A 19,386-nucleotide genomic window follows, 5' to 3' on the forward strand; every position below is an offset into this window, starting at 1 on the left:
TAGCGGTGGTCACCAGTGTCTGTTCCAACAGTCTGAAATAAAGCTTTTAATACAGCCTGGCCCACATTTGCTTGTTGTCTTGCCTGCACGTCAACACAGTAGTGTTTCGTGAAGGTATGCGGTGTAGACCAAGTTGCTGCTTTGCATATGTCATCTAGGGGAATGTTCCCTAAGAATGCCATAGATGCCCCTAGTTTGCGTGTAGAATGAGCTCTAGGGGGAACCGTTAGTGTTCTTTTTGCCTTTATGTAACATATCTGTATACATTTTACAATCCACCTGGCAATACCTGCTTTAGATATAGGGTTGCCTTTATGTTTTGGGGAAAACACTACAAAAAGTTGTTTAGTTTTTCTGAAAGTTTGTGTTTTTTCTATGTAATATAATATTGCCCTTTTTACATCTATTGTATGTAGGGCCCTCTCTGCTACCGTCTGTGGCTTTGGAAAAAAGACTGGTAGTTCCACTGGCTGATTGATGTGGATTGCTGAAATTACTTTAGGCAAGAACTTTGGGTTAGTTCCAAGAACTACCTTATTCTGGTGTAACTGTAGAAATGGTTCTTGTATTGTTAATGCCTGTAACTCACTCACTCTCCTGAGGGAGGTAATGGCTATAAGGAAGGCCACCTTCCATGTAAGAAATTGTATTTCACACCTATGCATAGGTTCAAAAGGTGGCCCCATTAGTCTGGTGAGTACTATGTTGAGGTTCCAGACTGGAGAAGGTGGTAGTCTTGGTGGAATAACTCTTTTGAGGCCTTCCATGAAAGCCTTAATTGCGGGTACCCTAAACAGGGATAGATGTTGCCTGTTTCGCAGGTATGCTGCTATAGCTGCAAGATGTACTCTAATGGAGGTGTAAGCAAGGTTACATTGCTGTAAGTGTAGTAAGTAGCAAATAATATGTTGTGTAGATGCGTCCAGAGGGTTGATGTTGTTACTGTTACAGTATACAGCAAACCTTTTCCACTTTGCTGCATAGCAGGCTCTGGTGGTGGGACGTCTTGCTTGCTTAATATTTTCCATACAGTTTGGAGGTAAATTTCAGAATACAAATTCTAAGACCTCAGGAGCCAGATCGCTAGGTTCAGTTGTTTGGGATGTGGGTGCATTGTTTCTCCATGGTTCTGTGTAAGGTGCATGGGTGAGATTCTTAATTTTTGGTGTGGCACCTGTGAGAGTTGTAGGAGCGTGGTGAACCACGGCTGCCATGCCCACGTGGGTGCTACCAGTATCATGGTCATTGAATGTTGTTGCAGTTTTCGAACCACTAATGGAATTAGTGGGAGAGTGGGAAAAGCGTATGCAAATTTGTTGGACCAATCTATCCATAATGCATTGCCCTGCGACAGGTGGTGTGGGTACCTGGATGCGAAGCTTTGGCATTTTGCGTTCTGATGAGTGGTAAAGAGATCTATCGCCGGTTGTCCCCATCTTTGGAAGAACGGCTGCAGTATTTGGTTGTGCAGTTCCCATTTGTGTATTGTTCTGACTCTCTGCTTAAGATGTCTGCTATCTGATTTTGAACTCCTGGAAGGTGTTCGGCTAACAGATAGATGTTTTGAGGAATGGCCCATCTCCAAATTTCCTGCGCTAGTCTGGATAGTTGGAGAGAGTGTGTCCCCCTCTGTTTTTGAATGTAATACACTTCTGTCATGCTGTCTGTTCTGACCAGGACTGCGTTGTTGAGAATATGCATTTGAAAAGCTTTTAATGCTAGAAACACTGCTAGTAGTTCTAGATGATTTATGTGCAGTCGTTTGTGCTGTACACTCCATCTCCCTTGTACTTGGTATCTCTCCATATGAGCTCCCCATCCGGTGAGCGATGCATCCGCTGTTAGTACCACTTGTGGAATTGGTTCTAGGAACGACCGTCCTTTGGAAATATTTGTTGTATTCCACCACTTCAGAGAGCGATGCGTGCGGTCGTCTACCAACACCAGATCTGTAATCTGACCTTGAGCCTGATTCCACTGTGTTGCTAGACATTCTTGAAGCGGACGCATTTGTAGTCTGGCATATGGGATTAACAGTATGCAAGAGGACATCATCCCTAATAACTGCATGAACACTCGAGCTGCTAATGAGTGTTGCAGTTGAAATCTTTGAATTAGGGTGAGCATTGTCTGAATCCTGAGTGGATTGGGGTATACTATGGCTCTTTCTGTATTTATAGTAGCCCCTAGATATGGTTGAACCTTGTTTGGTTGCAGGTTGGATTTTGTGTAGTTCACCGTAAACCCTAGCGGGTGCAGCAGTTGAGTTGTCTTTTGTGTGTTTTGAAGACATTCCTCTTGTGACGTGGCCTTTATTAGCCAGTCGTCCAAGTAAGGGAAGACATGTATTTGCTGTCTTCTTAGGTGTGCTGCAACCACTGCTAGGCATTTTTTGAACACCCTTGGTGCTGTTGTGACTCCAAACGGAAGGACCTTGAATTGATAATATTGTCCTTCTATTACAAATCTTAGGTATTTTCTGTGAGCTTTGTGAATTGGGATATGGAAGTAGGCGTCTTTTAGATCCAGTGTAGAAAGAAAGTCCCCTTTCTTCAGTAAAGGAAGTACCTGTTGGAGCGTGATCATGTGGAAATGTTCCAAATTTACGTATGCATTGAGAGGTCTGAGGTCTAGTATAGGCCTTAGAGATCCGCCTTTTTTGGGAATTAGAAAGTATAGAGAGTATACTCCTGTTCCCTGTTGATGTTGTGGAACCTCCTCTATCGCATGCTTTTGTAGCAGCGATAGTACCTCCTGTTTTAATAATGTCAGATGATCTTGACTCATTGGACGCTGTCTGAGGGGATGTTTGGTGGGGTAGCAGTGAGTTCTAGGCAATAACCATGTTGGATCATTTGTCTCACCCGCCTGTCTGATGTGATGTTTTCCCAGACAGGTAGGAACTGTGATAGGCGTCCCCCGACTGGTGTCGCATGGTCTGGGGGGAGCTGTATGAAGTCACTGTTTTGGGGTAGGAGAGTTGTGGTTGTTGTTGTTTCCCCGACCTCTACCCTTGTTGTTGTTACCTCTGTAACTGCCTCTAGAATTACCTTTAGGTGATGTTGGTGTAAAATAGGTTGATTGCTGGGTTGTGCCTGTATGTTTTGATCCACCTCTATAGGTGGACCTATGAAAGGAACCTCTCTGAGATGGCTGTTGCAATTCTCCCATTGACTTAGCCGTTTCTGTGTCCTTTTTCATTTTCTCCAATGCCTCATCTGTGCTTGAGCCGAAGAGTGCTTTCCCATCAAAAGGCTGGTTCAATAAAGAAGTTTGTACCTCCTGTTTGAACCCTGAGACCCTGAGCCATGCATGTCTTCTTAACATGATACTGGTGTTTATAGATCTTGCTGCAGTGTCTACTGCGTCTAAGGCGCACTTAATGGAAGTGTTGGTTATTATCTTCCCTTCTTGTATCAGCTGCTCTGCCCTTTTTTGATGTTCGTTAGGGAGATATGTAATGAGTTTCTCTAACTCATCATAATGAGCTCTATCATAGCGTGCAAGTAGCGCTTGCGTATTTGCTATGCGCCAGCTGTTTGCTGCTTGAGATGCTACTCTCTTGCCAGAGGCATCTATTAACTTAGACTCCTTGTCAGGAGGAGGAGCTTCTCCTGTTGTTAGTGAGTTCGCCCTCTTACGAGCATTTGAGACTACTAACGAGTCCAGAGGTATTTGGCCCTTAATAAATACTGGGTCTTTTGGGGCTGCCTTATACTTTTTGTCAATTCTTGGGTTTAACACCCTAGCCCTCACAGGATCTTTAAATATATCTGATGTGTGAGTGAGGAGACCCTTAAGCATTGGTAGGGTCCCTGAAGATTTTTGTGCAGCAGGTAGTGTTTCTAAAAGGAAATCTTAATCTGAGGTTCCGTATGTAAATCTACCTTGTGGTATTTTGCTGCCCTATTAATCAATTGTGCAAAACCCGAATTATCATCAGCGGGAGAGGGATTTGAGGGATACAGGTCAGGGTCATTATCTTTATCTGTCACTGCATCATAATCTTCCCATGGGTCTGTGTCTTCAGGGATAGTATTGTTATCATCCCCAGGAAGGTCCCCATCCCCTGTGTCACTTTCTACATCTGTGTGAGGTGTAGATGGGTGTGGTGTAAAAAGTCGAAGAATAGCTGGCAGAGTATGAGGAAGAGAAGAGGGTGTGTCCATAGGCTGTGGAGAAAGGGGAGGAGTTGTATTTGTCCCCATTGTTCTCTTCTTAGGAGGAGGAGCTTTCCATTCCAACGGTTGAGTCTTCCTCTTTTTAGGTGGTTTTGTCACCACCTTGCTAGTTTGTGGATCAATGAACAAAGTCTTTTGTTTTAGATCTGTCTCTTGCCCCTGTGTCGGTATCGAAGCCTTTGGGTCTGATAGGTGCTTTTGCTTCTGTGTCTCAGTGTTATGTGTTTTCGACACCGAGAGTCTGCTCGAGTCCGATTTTTTCGGTGTCGAGGGAGTCTTCGGCGTTGAAGCATGTTTCGGTTTCGGCATGGAATGTTTCGACTTCGAGCTCTCTTTGGTATGGAGCTTCGGTGTCGGTGTCGACCGTTTCTCGATCCGACATAGTGGGAGACTGAGTGTCTCGGTTTCGGTTTCGTAGCCGAGCCAGAAGGCGGCGCCTCGGAAACTTTTTGACACCAATTGGGGTCCGTTTTGTCGCAAAGGGACGTCGTCACTCACGGTTTGATGAACGTCGACTTCTTCGACATCAGACTCGTCCGCTTCTGACCCCGACCCGTCCTCATCTTCTTCCTCCTCGGAGTGTTCGACCTCGAACAGTTCTGGGATTGCATCTGACTCCATCCTCGACATCTTGTGTCTTCGGGCTCGAAGGTTTCTAATCGTCGACTTGGAGGAGAAAGCTGCACAGGCTTCACAATCCCTGGATTAGAGGTCAGGTGACAAACAGAGGTTGCACACCTCGTGTAGGTCCTTGTGTGGGAATTTAGCACCACACGTTGGACATTTCTTGAATGGAGTCCTTTCCATGGACTCCGGGCTAGACTACGTCGAAATTTGCCTCCCTGTCCCGTCGACATAGAGTTAGAAATCTTCGGTGTTGACGTCGATGCTCGTCGAAATGGGAATGAACTCGCGCTCCATAAACAATACCGTCGAATTGGAAAGGGAATACGCGCCGAAATATAACTTTTTCTCGAAGTCGATCCGGAGCGCTTCGATCCTCATCCGAACCCGATGGCGGAAAAAAACAATCTAAGGATGGAGCCGATGCCCATGCGCACTATCACTGAAGGGAGGAGTCACCAGCCTCGTGACTACAAAAGACTTCTCCAAGAGAAAAACAAGTGCAATCATCCGAGCCCAACACCAGATGGCAATCTATTCATAATGTACCATCTTCAGCCCATATGCCTCGAACACTAAATCACTCTTGTTACACATTAATAACATTGAGGTTACCATAGACCTGAATTTATTTACTGTGACTGGTAAAGAGGAAATCAGTACCTACCAAATTAAAGCTAAAATAAGAAGCATCATCTCAAAGAAACAGGATTATACACTCAGAAGTCATAAATAGATCTGGAAAATGACCACAATAAATATGTGCTCAACAGTAGCATATACACTTAAAGGTTTTCTTGAACTGCAAGATGAAAATATTGATATCCTTGCAATAACAGAAACTTGAGTTAAAGGAGGGGTCAAACTAGGTATTGGTACAATACTCTCACAATAGTATGCCATATGTAATCATACAGGAAGCAAAGCACATTGCGGTGGTGTTACTTCCATTTAGCTCACCTTATAGATTTAGTAATGAACAATTGACCCTAGATCACTGAAAGAGCTAAAGAAGCCTAAATGTGAACACAGAAGGCACCTGAAAGAATTACATTTTTCTCCAGTTACAGAAAAATACACTTTATAGATAATTCATTTAATAAATCCTGCAATTAACACAAATCTGCTTATCTGAATGAAATGTCCTCTTGACCTATTTTCCCTTTTTGAGGAGCTTGAATGAGTCCCAAATTTTATTAACACCACCACCGCCTTTTTTGAATTGAAGACGTTTCTGTAGAACACAATGTCAGAATGACAAAGATGGCATGGAAAATATCACACATGTTGGATTCAACAGATGCCGCCAACCTACCCTCTGTTTGCAAGCACATAATACCTTGGGAAAAATAACAAAATGTAATTACTCAGCAACTTAATAAACATCTGAAAAACATATGGAGATTAAGGTGCTGGATGAGAGACCTTTTGGTGTCATGCTTGGCAGAGAGCGTAGTCAGCTCTCATTTGTAAGATTTAAGGTCGGTAAGGAGATAAAAGACCAGCATTGGCTAACCTTGGTCCTCTAATACAGAGTAAAGTCTCTTATGGATGCACCCTAAACAACAGACATGTTCAGTTCTAAGGGAACAATGACAATGATGTATGGCAATGGGAAGACATCACTGTTTAAGTTATTGGCTTGTTGACTGCAGATATGTACACCAATCTATAGGATAGCTAAAAGGATTTCAAACAAAACTATTCTCCCAGACAATTTGCAGCAGATATATTGCTTTAGATGTCACAATCAAATGCAGAGTCTCACGGGACAGTACACAATCTATTTGAAGTTCATGACATGGGTTTTCAAACTTATGACAACAATACCCAGCTCTTTCCTAAAGGTGTCTGCAATAAAGAGGAAGATGTCAGAATTCTGATTGGCCGGTTTTGAGCAATACATCATGAATAGACCTGAACAAAGCCTATTGTGGTCCTAGGCAAAGGTACCTTGATTCTATATAAGGCTGTGTATTGACTACTAAAATTCTCTGCTCATGACAACACAAAAATATCAAGCCTCAACAATTCATTCTTTAGTACTGTAGGTGCATCACCATAATAACTCCTTAATATTTGAGCATGTGCCAGTCTGCCATTGATGTTGTTTCAGACAGAACATCCTCATCCTCTAGAGCCCACTTAGCCTATTTCCCTTTAGGAGGAGCTATATTTTGTCATGGATACCATCAGCACCATCACTTCATTTTTACCTTGAAGCCTTTATTCAGGACATCAACATATGTGCCTAGCAGCTCAAAGCCTTCTATGCTGATTCATATATATATGATTTCACAGCTGAACCTTTTACAATTATTACATGCTCTGTTCATACCTCTGAACTAAAATCCTCTTCTCAATTTGTAACTTTGTTATTGCATTATCTGATACATTTACTCTTGTCCCTGTTTAACTTACCCAGTCTTCTCCTTGACAAATCATTCTGCTCAGTCAGCTATTTCCTAGACTTTTAACCAGGTCTTCACCAAACCTTACCTTCTCTGTAATACCACCTCATGTATTGCTTAACTCATGCCCCGCCATCGCGTTTTAGTTGTAATCCTAACTGTTCTTGAGGTTGGAACTGAGGCTGAAAATCGAGTATTAATCAGACTTAGACATAACAGTGTCTCAGTGCTCCAAGGGAAAAGAGTAACAGTGAGAAAAAAAGATGAAATGAAAACATTGACACCAATGCTTGCATTCAGAATGGAATGTGTGGCCGCTGATATTAAATCTTCAGTTGTTATCATGGTTATCATTGTCAAAGAGAACTTTGTTGTTAACCACTTGGTTGAGGAAGCACAACAGGGATTGAAGCAAAGTGATAATGGGAGCATGACACCTGAGACTGACTTAGAGTTAAGGAAAAAGTAATGTAACTTATGCAGTGAAGAGCTAGAAGGTCAGTGAGTCAATTCATAAGCATGATACTGTGGTCTTTCAATAGATACACAATTCAATAAGTATTGAGGAGATGTTTAACATAAGTGTACTGCTGATTTTAGCATTTGCTGCTTGTTCAGAGGTTCATGGGAAGGTAATGGATGTGTCTGACCGCGGTGAATAGAACGATCATGTTATATTGCACTCTTGGAAGAGAAGCACAACAATGGGATCGATTGAAAAGAAACGTTGTTGACAGTTTGATTATTACAAGCTGACTGTGGATGGGTACGTTGCCTTTTAATCACATTCAAAATGACATAGAACTCTATTGTAACTTTTGACAATGATGAAAAAAACATCAGTTAAAATTAACTAAGCATTTCAGTCATACATATCGGATTCCGACTCACAAGTAGGGCTGCAAATGTATATATAAATAGAGAAAATCTGCAGGATTGGCAGATTTAGAGATGGTCTAAATTTGGAAACAGGGGAGATACAACGGATTCTGCCTTTGGAGGCTAACAACCCTTTAAGAAGGGATTGAAGACCCACACATTTATAACTTTGCTGATGTTCAGCAATATTCCTGATGCTTATCCATTCCATTTGCATGTGTAGATTAACTTCCCAAAAAGTAGTAGAAAGTTTAAAAATGAAATGAAAAGTTCCATAAATGTCCCTATATTTAAATGGGTTGGGGGGGGAAGGAAAAATATTATCCTTGTAGAGAGAACAAAATCAAACACTTAGTCCGATGGATTGACCACCATGCATACAGACCACACAAGTAAGTTTAGGACAACAAGAGTATGCTTAAAAATGTACAACCTGCTCAGAATTTCAGTGAATCCACTGAAAGGCAACTTTCCAAAACACGATTGTGAAATGGACGGAAACCTTTATTTATTTATTATATGGCTTTTGACCAAAAAACTTAAAGAACATACATTTGAGTCCCATTGGTATGAGTCAATCCTGCGGCAGTGTGAATACAACAGTAAGAGAGTTACCTTTCACCATGTCCTTGATAATAATGTAGAACTGTAGAGCTGGTGAATGGTTGTCTCCATCCCAGAGGTGAAAGGTGAAACTGTCTTGACTCTTTGACCCCATGGCTCCAGTATGAACATACTGCAGCAAATTCATGTCTATGTCATCCTGAGTGCAGTTCATGCCTTTTTGGAGGGACGCCCATGATTGATGCTTCTAAGAAAACCACAAACAGTTTTAGTTGTAACTTATTATGAATAAATGAACAACCAGCATTCTGACATCATGCCAAAATTACTCAAAGGCAAATGGTAGTAGAAGCTATATCCATGGCACATGTCTTGCAATAAAAAATCTTAGCTCATAAACATCTAGAACTATGATGTTTATATTATAATGTTAAATATTGGGGATGTTATTGGAGGAGGGACTCAATTGTCACTTACTCTCATACCCTCCACCTTTGAGTGTTGTCCTCCTTTTCCTCTGTCCGGTTTTGCTACAGCGCCTCTATTCCCCTCGTTCGTTCATATGGTGATAGTGCATTTTATGCTGTTGTGTTTGACCCATTGGCCCATAATACATTTTGTAAGAAAAACATAGTTTTGAGTTCTGTTAATGTTGGGGCCAATTGATGGCACCTTTCTCTCCTCTATCACTCACAGGAGAAAACATTTTTGAATGAAATTCCAAGATTCTGATTGACAAACACAGGATTTGCAAACATGACAGGAACATTTCCCTTTCCAACAGTGGATAATCTTACAAGCAGACAGACTTTTCCACTGCCCAGTACGATTCTTGGGAATCAGACGGAGGATATTACCAGGGGAAAACATTGTTGACATCAATGGATCACACTGTTGAGAACCCACATTTATAATAGCTAAGGGAACTATTGACACTCTACTGCCTTAACCTTTCCTGCACCACTAATCACATATTTGATGGAATTTTAGTGAATTAGAACTTACATGCTTAGGCCTCACACCACAGAACTAGCTGACACTATACCTAGGCCAAATCCAAGCTTGGGCATCACAACGAAGAGCGCCCTCTCAATGAAAAAGGAGCTTAAAGGTATCAATTTTCTCTTATCAGAGATATGACTAATGTTTCACAAACCTAACAGACTCAAGCCCCAAACAGTGCTGCTAAATCTCAAATAAAACAAAGCGGACTAGTTTTAGCCTATCAAGCGGATTTATATATTTTATATTTATATAACAGTGATGGAGTATCCTTACCACCAATATAATGGCCCGTATTTTATATGCGTAAGACTTAAGTTTGGCAATAGCGAATACTACTCCATCTGTGCTGTGACCAAACTTCTCCGATGGCCTGATGGAGTAAGGGCTGTCAGAGAAATGGCTATATGTCCTCCAGCTCATATTAGCTGGCAGTAAGGGGCTGTAAAAACCAAAAAAATATATTTTTTTCAAAATTAAAATCCCACTTTGGGTTTTTCTTTTTTGAAAATAAAAAATAAAAGTTTGATGGACGGCTTCATCCTGTTGATGGAGCTGTGAGTCAAACTTACAAAGCATTGACAGGAACCACCGTGATGGCAGTACCTGCCAATGCATATTATGCATATGCATACAAATTACATCCTACAGAATAATTTACTCTTTTGCCCAGATTGACTTATCCTCCACCCGCCAAAGTATTATGCGGACCTATAGATAGCTAAAGTACCTCTTGTATTACAGATAGCTTGCAAACCTTTACTTTTCATATCAGAAGTATCCCGTCAGTTAAACTGAATTTACAAGCTTTGGCAACAGACAGTAGATCTATTTCTCAGGTTACAGAGAATTATTCAGGTGAACTGCTCAGGACCACAAAGTGTCAGCAAGAAACTGGGAGTTTGTCATTTGAAGCCCCGTCTTACATTGTCTATTCTCTGAGCTGCGATACCTGATCTCTCATGGATGATGCCTCGTCCATTTTCTGTCCTGAGAGTTCAGAATTGTTGATTATAAATTCTGTGTGAGTATGCTTTATGCATAATATCTTATTTTAAATAGCACACAAACGCCAAAACTTTATTCACAAACATTCCCCTCTCTCTCTCCTCGTCTATTCCTCTCTCACTATTTTTTCTGTCTTTTCTACGTCTGGCTCCTACATGTTTTAAAATATGCACGACAATATGTATTACTAACTAGCAGATCTCAAATGTTCATCTTTCAGCAAACACATATAGCAATGGAAATATATTATTAACACCTCTAAGATGATTGGAAGCACATAACAATGTGAAGAAACATAAGAGTGAGAAAAACAAGTCTTAGATCAAACGTACACTGCTCTTCCTTTCTCTATTCATTGTGTCTACTATGCAAAGTGTGTAGTATATTCAGCAACAACAAATGTAGCACTATTACGTAGTCGTTTCATAGATTTATAACTTTGGCTTCAGGCGTTCAACTGTCCATATCTTAGATCTGCGTGCCATAGGACCCAAGCTGCACCTTACTAATTAAGCCCAACAAGCTTCAGGTTGCTTCAGTTACTGAATGCTGGTTTATTTAGTGTGAGGCGGGCCAACATTTAATTTGGTTGATTTATGTCGTGCCATGGTGAGCAAAAAATGATGGATTGGAATGTGACTGAGCGCCATTGGTTGAAATTAATTCAAGCATTCAGTTCATTACTCTTTGGGTTTCTTATTGAGTCAGCAAAATTGGCAGGGTTTTGTCCAGTTATGGATCCCATAGTTCACTGTGTTAGAGAAGTCAAGGTAGCCCTCAATGATTAAGCCCAACCATATATATCTAAGGTTAGTTGTGCACTGTTACAGAGGGAATATAAAAAAAATCACTTTGGACTGGACTGACCCTTTTTGGGGCTGACCAGGGTTGATTTGCTTTTGCTTGATCCCCGTCCATAGTGGTCGACTGAGCAAAAAATAACTGATTGCTTGAAATTTGGGTATCACAACAGTACTTGACGCAGCCTTATAATTGTGTCACAGAGGGTACCTTAAGGTCCTATCCTGCAAAAGAAGATACACTGGAAGTGGGTTTCCTATTAAAAAGGTCGAGGACCCACACACACTGAGGGGACATACTTCATCATCACCCCCCCTTACTTAACTGGCGAAATATGACCTTGGGGCATATTTACAAGCCCCTAGCCCCACCGGAGAGTCACTTTTTTTGAAGCTCTGTTGGCGCTGTGTGCTGGCCCATATTTACAAAGCCACACAAATCTACCCTGCATGGCTTTTCATTGCCTTGTAAATACGGCCCATTTTCACGCGTTACTTTGCGTGAAAGAGGCGTGTTGGTCTTTCTATGTGTGCTGCCTTTTGCAGCACATGTAGAAGGAGCAAATCGTCTTTAATTATGGTTTATGTGCAGGAAGATGTCCCTTCCAGCACATAAACAATCATCCCTGCAATGCAAGCACACTTGCACCTTGGTGCAAGGGTGTCTGCATTGGCGCTAGGCAACTTTTTTGGTGGCGGTACAAAGGAAAGTACAGGGGTGCGCTGTATTCTTGTGAATACGGTGCATTCATGCACTTTTTAAATGATGCAGCGCTGCCAAAATGCTTTCAGCACTGTGCTGCATCATTTCTTTGTAAATATGCGTCTTTAGTTGGAGGAGTAGGTGATTATGCCTAGGTTTTTTGCTGTTAAACGTCCTACAAACATAGAATTTTGTGTGATTTTAATTGCTCGTTCCCTATCCCTCCTGATCCCTTGATTAAAAAACAATCACATGACCAGGACTGCCGTATGCAACCTCCCCAGGTTATTTGTTGATTTCTTAATCATGTGATAGAGAGCGAGCAATACAAATCCCACAGGTACAGTATTCTGGCCAATAGTGGCACAACACAGATGCACCAGTGCCTCTGATTGCTGCTGTTACTGGTCCCTATATTATACAGAAAATCTCAATATAATGTTTTGGAGAAAAAATGTTATCTTTGACGGGAACACAGAACTGGGTCCTGTTTGCAGCCTCAGGAACAGACTTCCCCAGATACTACATTGACAGATCAGAGAAAAGGGCAGACTATTTATTCAAATGGTGCCATGCAACTTGAAGCAGCTTTCAGGGTAAACAGTGGATGGCAAACAAATTCCTTAAAATATTAACATTAATTTCTTTCCCACTCTTGTATGTGTCCATTGTTCAACAGAATGTTTGATTACTTTCTGAAAGTGGCTGGATCTCTTGTCATCTCCCCAGTGGTTGGTTGTGAGCCATAAAGGGACCGCCCGAGAGCTGATTGGCTGCCGACTCACACTGCTAGGTTTCATTGTATAGATATGAGAACGGGATGCGGCGATACTTTTTGCTTCATTTGATTTCCCTATCATTTGGCATGAACATTTTTTGGTACGTAGGCCCTCATTTCTGGCCCTTTTTCATGCACATTTCAGCAGTTTTTCCCAGTGACATAAGGAATTCCGTCTGGCCAGTTTCCCTTACAAGTACAACTCAGAATTCTAATTAACCATAAACCTTGTTCATAGTAATTCTCCTAAATACGGCCCACGTATGGCAAAATGCATTGTTAGAAGAGGGTATATAGCTACTCAAGGCATGGAGGGCATCTTTCTGACTCTATCCATCAAGCTGTTCATCGTCGTTTTGTTGCTTATTCCCAAAATCTGTTCTGCTTGAATTCACCTGACGAGGGTGGAGTCGGTTACGCAACTGTAGGGGAACGTGGCACAAGATATTACACAATTACACAAGTCTCAATATCGCTTATGATGCCTGAGCAAAAAGAGAATGGACTTTAGTACTAATTTATGTTATTTGTGATGACTGTGACTTCTCTAATTGGCCTTTAATTTTATAATTATATTTATCGAGGCCGCGAACCTAACCAAAGAGAGCTTGGACTTTGCTTAGTTCTGTACCAGAGCATTTCTCCGCCTATCACAAAGAAGCATTAAAGCTCCCAAAAGTTGTATAGAAAATGACAATGGGCATTGTAAAGTGCTGGTGTGCTTGGGTGGCAGCGCAGCCTAATAGCACATTGAAATTACGTACACGTACACCTCGTGGCAGTGGTACGGGCAAAAGACCCCGAGCGGTCCTTGCCCCTTTATTTATAGCCTCTGGGCACACCTGGCCAGAGGGTGATACAATGTGTGTGGATCCTTCCGGGTCAAACTTAGTCCTAGGGTCATTACAGGCATCATAGCCAGTTTGTCATACCGAAACACATCACTCACCTTGATTTGAAGCTCTCCATTTTCAGGAATTGTTTCAAACACATAGAAAATCTTTTCTCTTGGAGTGTCTTTATCTTCGGCTGAAAGCACCACACTGGAAATAAGGCATCTCTCTCCCATGTTCACCTCTATTTCGTTATTCCTGAAATAAATAACAACTATGGTTATGGAATGTATCCTCTAAAGTAAAATAGTGTGGCCAGATTGAAATCTTATGCTTGCAATGTAATGCTTTCGGCCTTATAAATATGATTGTAGATGTATTAACACTACACATTATGAAGAATGCACTGTGTATAACTTTTTGGACTATTAGTTTTATGTGTTTCTCTCATTGCTTTAAATGGAAATTTAAAAGTGCAGATAATCACTATTTAGAGTACTTGTTTGCTCTTGAGAAGTGCAGCCCTTTGTGTTGGAACATAAGACCCTGCTTATTCAGATCTAAGTATCAGCTCCCTGTCCCTTCCCAGGAAGAGCTATCAGAATGTAGACGAATGCAGATGAGTTCTCTGTCACACCCACCCTTCCTGTGTTTGTGGCTATCTAGAAGAAATGCACAAAGTGTAGCTGACACCCATCCCAGTTGTGTATTGGAGACAGGCTGCAAGGCGCATAGAGAAGTAAGAGCAGAGAAATGCCCACTTTCTAAATAGTAAAAAATACACAGATGATGGATGGAATGCAGAGCGAAATCAAACATTCTCCCCCAATCAATAGATCTGGGTTAAATCCATTGTTCTTTTGCTCACCATGCCACCCCGGTTTTAGACCCAGCCATATGCAAATCAGTCTTGAACCTGTGCCTCATGGGAACAGTCCAGCCCGAACTACTAAGCTATGTCCTCCCTGGACCAGAAACAAGCATCCTGGGACCGGTTTTCTGCATCACTCCTCATCAGCCAGGCTAGCTTGCATCCAGTGACACAGTGAGCCCGGGACCCAAGCCTGGGCATACCCGGCACACTTAGGGCAAGAAAGCAAAAAACACACAGATGATGGACGGAATGCAGAGCAAATCAAACATTCATCCCCAGTCAGTAGATCTGGGTTAAATCCATCATTCTTTTGCTCACTATACCACCCCAGTTTAGACCCAGCCACATGCATATCAGTCTTGAGCCCGACACTGGAGTGGAATGAGGACCACAACAATGGATTTAGGCCCAGGTCTCTGTACTGGGGCGAATGTATGACATTGTTCTGCATTCTGTCCATCAATTGTTGTTTTTAAATGTGTCACCCTTAGTGGGACGGGTATGCCCAGAGGTTGGTCCTGTGCTCTTTATGGCACTGGAGTCAAGCTATCCTGGCATCCTATGGTCATCTATGCTTAAATATTATAAAGTTAGATTTAAGTCTCCTGCTGTGAAATGGATCTCCTGTCGGGCCAGTACATCTACTTTCTCACTTAGTAAGTAGTCACATTTTCAAGAGTGTTTCAAAGGGAGATTAACCACCTTAAAAATCTGGAATTTTGTTTGTTTTGATTTAGATCATAGGTCTTGTCTTTCCTGCTGTTTAAAGCATGTCTTTAATGTATTCTTCTCTCTCCAATTTTCATTAAACTAACACACCACAACTAAAGCACCAACTTCACCGCCAACTGAGGTGAAAGTTAATAACATAATTCAACCAAAATAATGCTTTGATACCTTGCCTTTGTCGACTATTCCAGTCTCTTTCCTCGGAGCCTGACTCCTTCTCAGGGACATCCTCTTGGCTTGTCCTGTTACCAACTGGACATTCTCTGGAATGGCGGTGCCATGTATATCAGTGTCTCGCTCATCCTTTTTCCTTTTATGTGTCCTTTTGTGTGGGAGGATTCCTATTTGTCTGGTTGTAGCCCTATAACCTAGAGGAAATCTTGAACTGTTTGCAAGTGATGCATTTTAGAGCCAAGTTGGTGGCTGGTGTCATATGAATGTCTGACATAATATCGACAGACAGAATATCGAAATACAAAAATATTGGCACAAAAATATCGACATCAAAAATATCGAAGTCATATCTTCATAAAGGTAAGTACAAAAATATCGAAAAAATAATATCGTAGTACAAAAATATCGAAGTTAAAAATATCGTTTTTTTAAATGTATTAATAATAATGTAAAAATAATTTTAAAATACATATAATTTTACAAATATTAAATAAAAATATTAAAACAAAATTAAAACTAATACATATACATTTAAAATAAATAAAACACTTAATAATTTAATGTAATTTTCTTTTTTTTAATTTCATTTATTGATTTAATGTAAATTATTTTTATTTTTACCCTGTACGCCTGTACCCCAAAAACCCAAAACTGACCCTGAACCCTTAAAATATCCCTGTACCCCAAAAACCCAAAACTGACCCTGAACCCTAAAAATATCCCTGTACCCCAAAAACCCAAAACTGACCCTGAACCCTAAAAATACCCCTTTACCCAAAAACTGAAAACTGACCCTGAACCCTAAAAATACCCCTTTACCCAAAAACTGAAAACTGACCCTGAACCCTAAAAATACCCCTTTACCCAAAAACTGAAAACTGACCCTGAACCCTAAAAATACCCCTTTACCCAAAAACTGAAAACTGACCCTGAACCCTAAAAATACCCCTTTACCCAAGAACTGAAAACTGACCCTGAACCCTAAAAATACCCCTTTACCCAAAAACTGAAAACTGACCCTGAACCCTAAAAATACTCCTTTATCCAAAATTAATTAATATTATTTAATTACCAATTAATTATTAATTAACAATAACAATAAAGTAAATATATTAGCACATTAGCAGTAATTAATTTAATTTAATAATTAATATTATTTTTCCCAATTAATTAATTAAGAATAACAAAAAATTATATATAAAAAGATTACTCTAATTAATGTAATTAACTAAATAATATTAATTAATTACCAACTAATTAATAATTCAAAATATGTACAACATTATATTAATTAATTAACTAATTAATATAACTTATTACCAATTAATTATTAATTAAACTATTTACAAACATATATTAATTAATTATTTATTATTAAATTACTTCCCACCCTATTCCCCTATAAACCCATAACCCGCTACAGAACATATTTATCAATTAATCAATTAATTAAAATTAAATAACAATTAATTCTCAATTAATTAATAAATAATTCCTACTAATTAATAACTAATTTAACATAATTAAATTACTTCCCACCATATTCCCCTATAAACCCACAACCCGCTACAGTAGTAAAAGACAATATTTAATTAAATTACATTAAAAATAAATAATAAAACATAATAAATACAATATAATATACACTAAATTTATTTAAAAATTTATATTAGTAACATCGAAGTTATTTATTTCGATATTATTGACATCGATGTTTAAAACTTCGATATTACTGATATCATACTAATATCGATATTAAGACTGTCGATATTACTTACCTTCGATATTTTGTCCCATCGATATTTAAACTTCGATATAATTGTATATCGATTTTTAAAAATCGATATTTTGTCTGTGTACCGTGTGATATATGTCATATATGTCATATAGGAAGATCCACCTCAATTGTATGTTTTTTTTTTTATAGGTTTTCCACCAGGGATTTGAACTATATTTTCACCAGATTCATCTGCGGTAGATCCTACAACAGGATGATTTTGTCTTCTCCAAATATCAGTGGTGAGTGCTCCCGCGATTTCTGAAAGATTCCCTCATTCTGCGAGCAAAAGGATAATTTGCCACTATTTCTGTTACCCCTCATCTTCTGGCGCATCCAAAGAGCTTTTTCAACTCCTATGGACTGCTTCCACCTTGAGCCAGAGAACATTGCCAAACAGAGACAGGGCATATTCCCAATTGTTCTAACTTTCTGCATCCTCCCTCACATTTCAGATTCGTACATTGAATCTATGCACCCAATTCCTTAAGTCCTCATGATTCAGTTGTAGGACATACACTTGTTTGTTGAAAGCTCCAGTCCTCGACTCTGAGCCCTATGGTCTGCTAGAAAGTTCATTCATAGTGCTCCTTTTTTTCATTTCTCTTGTGCACAGTAGTTCCAAATGGCCTCAAATTGCTTGCATCATTTCATTCAGGCTCCTTTTAATTTGCTCCAACTTGTTATGAATAGGCCTTCTTTTCACGTTGCATCTCTTGGATGCAGATTTAGGTCACCTTCGGCAAGTCTTGATTTATCCTATTACACCATTTATGGGCTTGGCATACGCCATCATCTCTCAGTGTCTTGTTTGCTTGCTCTTGAACCAGTATGAATAGGTTTTCTTCCCTCTACGTGTTACGTCTTTGAGTAATGTGTGTGTTTCCATCACATTCTGTTAAGCAGAGTGGTATCCCTTTGTTGTCTCTCCTTTTCTCACTTGTGGGCTTTCTTTGCGACCCTCAGTGCGCATTCAACACTTGTTATCATTTTTTGGTTTCGCCTAGGCAGTTCATGAGCCGTCTTTCGAGACATGCTGTATCTACTGTAGGGGCTTTCAGCAGGCCCATCCTTTTCAATTCGCTCCTTCATGTGCCTTTCGAAATTCCTTTGTTTTCATTGGTGAATAGTATACATTGTTCCCTCCTATTGCTGTTTTGGTCACACACTGGCGACTGGCCCTGTTACATGGATCATTTCACTACTGGCCATAAGTTAGTTTCGGTGCACTACTTTTTCTTTTGCCTGGCTTGTTTTGGAAATCGGAAAGTGTCAGCCAAGGGCTGCAAATCATGTCCTGATCTTGTTTTCCACTGTCTTTGGTTTCGCAAACACGTTCTCAGTTGGAGGCTATACGTTTTTCATCCTATATCATTTTTGGTTTCATTAGCTCAAATGTCCAAACTTTAAATAATATACTTACTTAATGAAAGTGTAGTTTAAGAACAAGGCTGATAGTGGAATCCAATTTAAATTGTGCTTTTGACAGCCTGATTATTTGGATATGATTAAAAAGGTAAACATGCTGTTATTTCTCTGCTTTATGAGAATGGAAGCAGCTTTAAGTTGCGTGCTTTCAACTTTTGATGCTTTCTTTTAGGTTTCAATCATTGGTGAAATGAAGCCAATATCAAGGGATGCCTCCTCGTGCTCTCCAAATGTGAGATTACTTAACAATATATCCTGTAGAAAGTGCCTGCCTCAGCACCAAAGCAGCAATACCTCAGCATCAGCACAGCACCACTTCAGCAGCAGTCAGCGTCACTCAACACCACTTCAGTAGCAGCACTGCAGCAGCACCTGGGCATCACTCAGCACCACCTGAGCACCACAACACCAGTACAGCACCACCTCAGCATCAATCAGTGCAGGCGCACCACCTCAGCCCCAGAACAGCACCACCTCAGCACCAGAGCAGCACCACTGCACTACCGCAACATCAGCACAGCACCGGTGTGTTACTCTTACAACGCAACTATTACAACGTAATGCTGTTACAACGCAGCTATTACATCGCAAATACCATTACAATGCATGCCATTACAACGC

General features: G+C 40.4%; 2 protein-coding genes across 2 annotated transcripts in view; both read right to left on the reverse strand.

Moving 5' to 3' along the window:
* FREM1 (FRAS1 related extracellular matrix 1) overlaps positions 1 to 19,386 on the reverse strand; it is a 564,068-nt gene that overhangs the window by 238,736 nt on the left and 305,946 nt on the right. Inside the window, exons 21-22 of the mRNA XM_086961404.1 lie at positions 13,900 to 14,041; positions 8,711 to 8,906 (exon numbers count right to left, since the gene is read on the reverse strand). Coding sequence (XP_086817530.1) covers positions 8,711 to 8,906; positions 13,900 to 14,041 — 338 coding nt within the window. The remainder of the gene's footprint in view (positions 1 to 8,710; positions 8,907 to 13,899; positions 14,042 to 19,386) is intronic.
* Positions 2,959 to 3,804, reverse strand: LOC147727323 (uncharacterized). Its single transcript, XM_086961405.1, has one exon. It carries the CDS (start codon positions 3,802 to 3,804, stop codon positions 2,959 to 2,961), a length of 846 nt encoding a protein of 281 aa, XP_086817531.1.

Source organism: Lissotriton vulgaris, chromosome 3_1 (genome assembly GCF_964263255.1).
Source record: "Lissotriton vulgaris chromosome 3_1, aLisVul1.2, whole genome shotgun sequence".
NCBI lineage: Eukaryota > Metazoa > Chordata > Amphibia > Caudata > Salamandridae > Lissotriton > Lissotriton vulgaris.

Bases quoted from the DNA above. Each gene is read 5' to 3' on its own strand.
- LOC147727323 (XM_086961405.1), bottom strand. From the start codon at position 3,804: ATGCTTAAGGGTCTCCTCACTCACACATCAGATATATTTAAAGATCCT.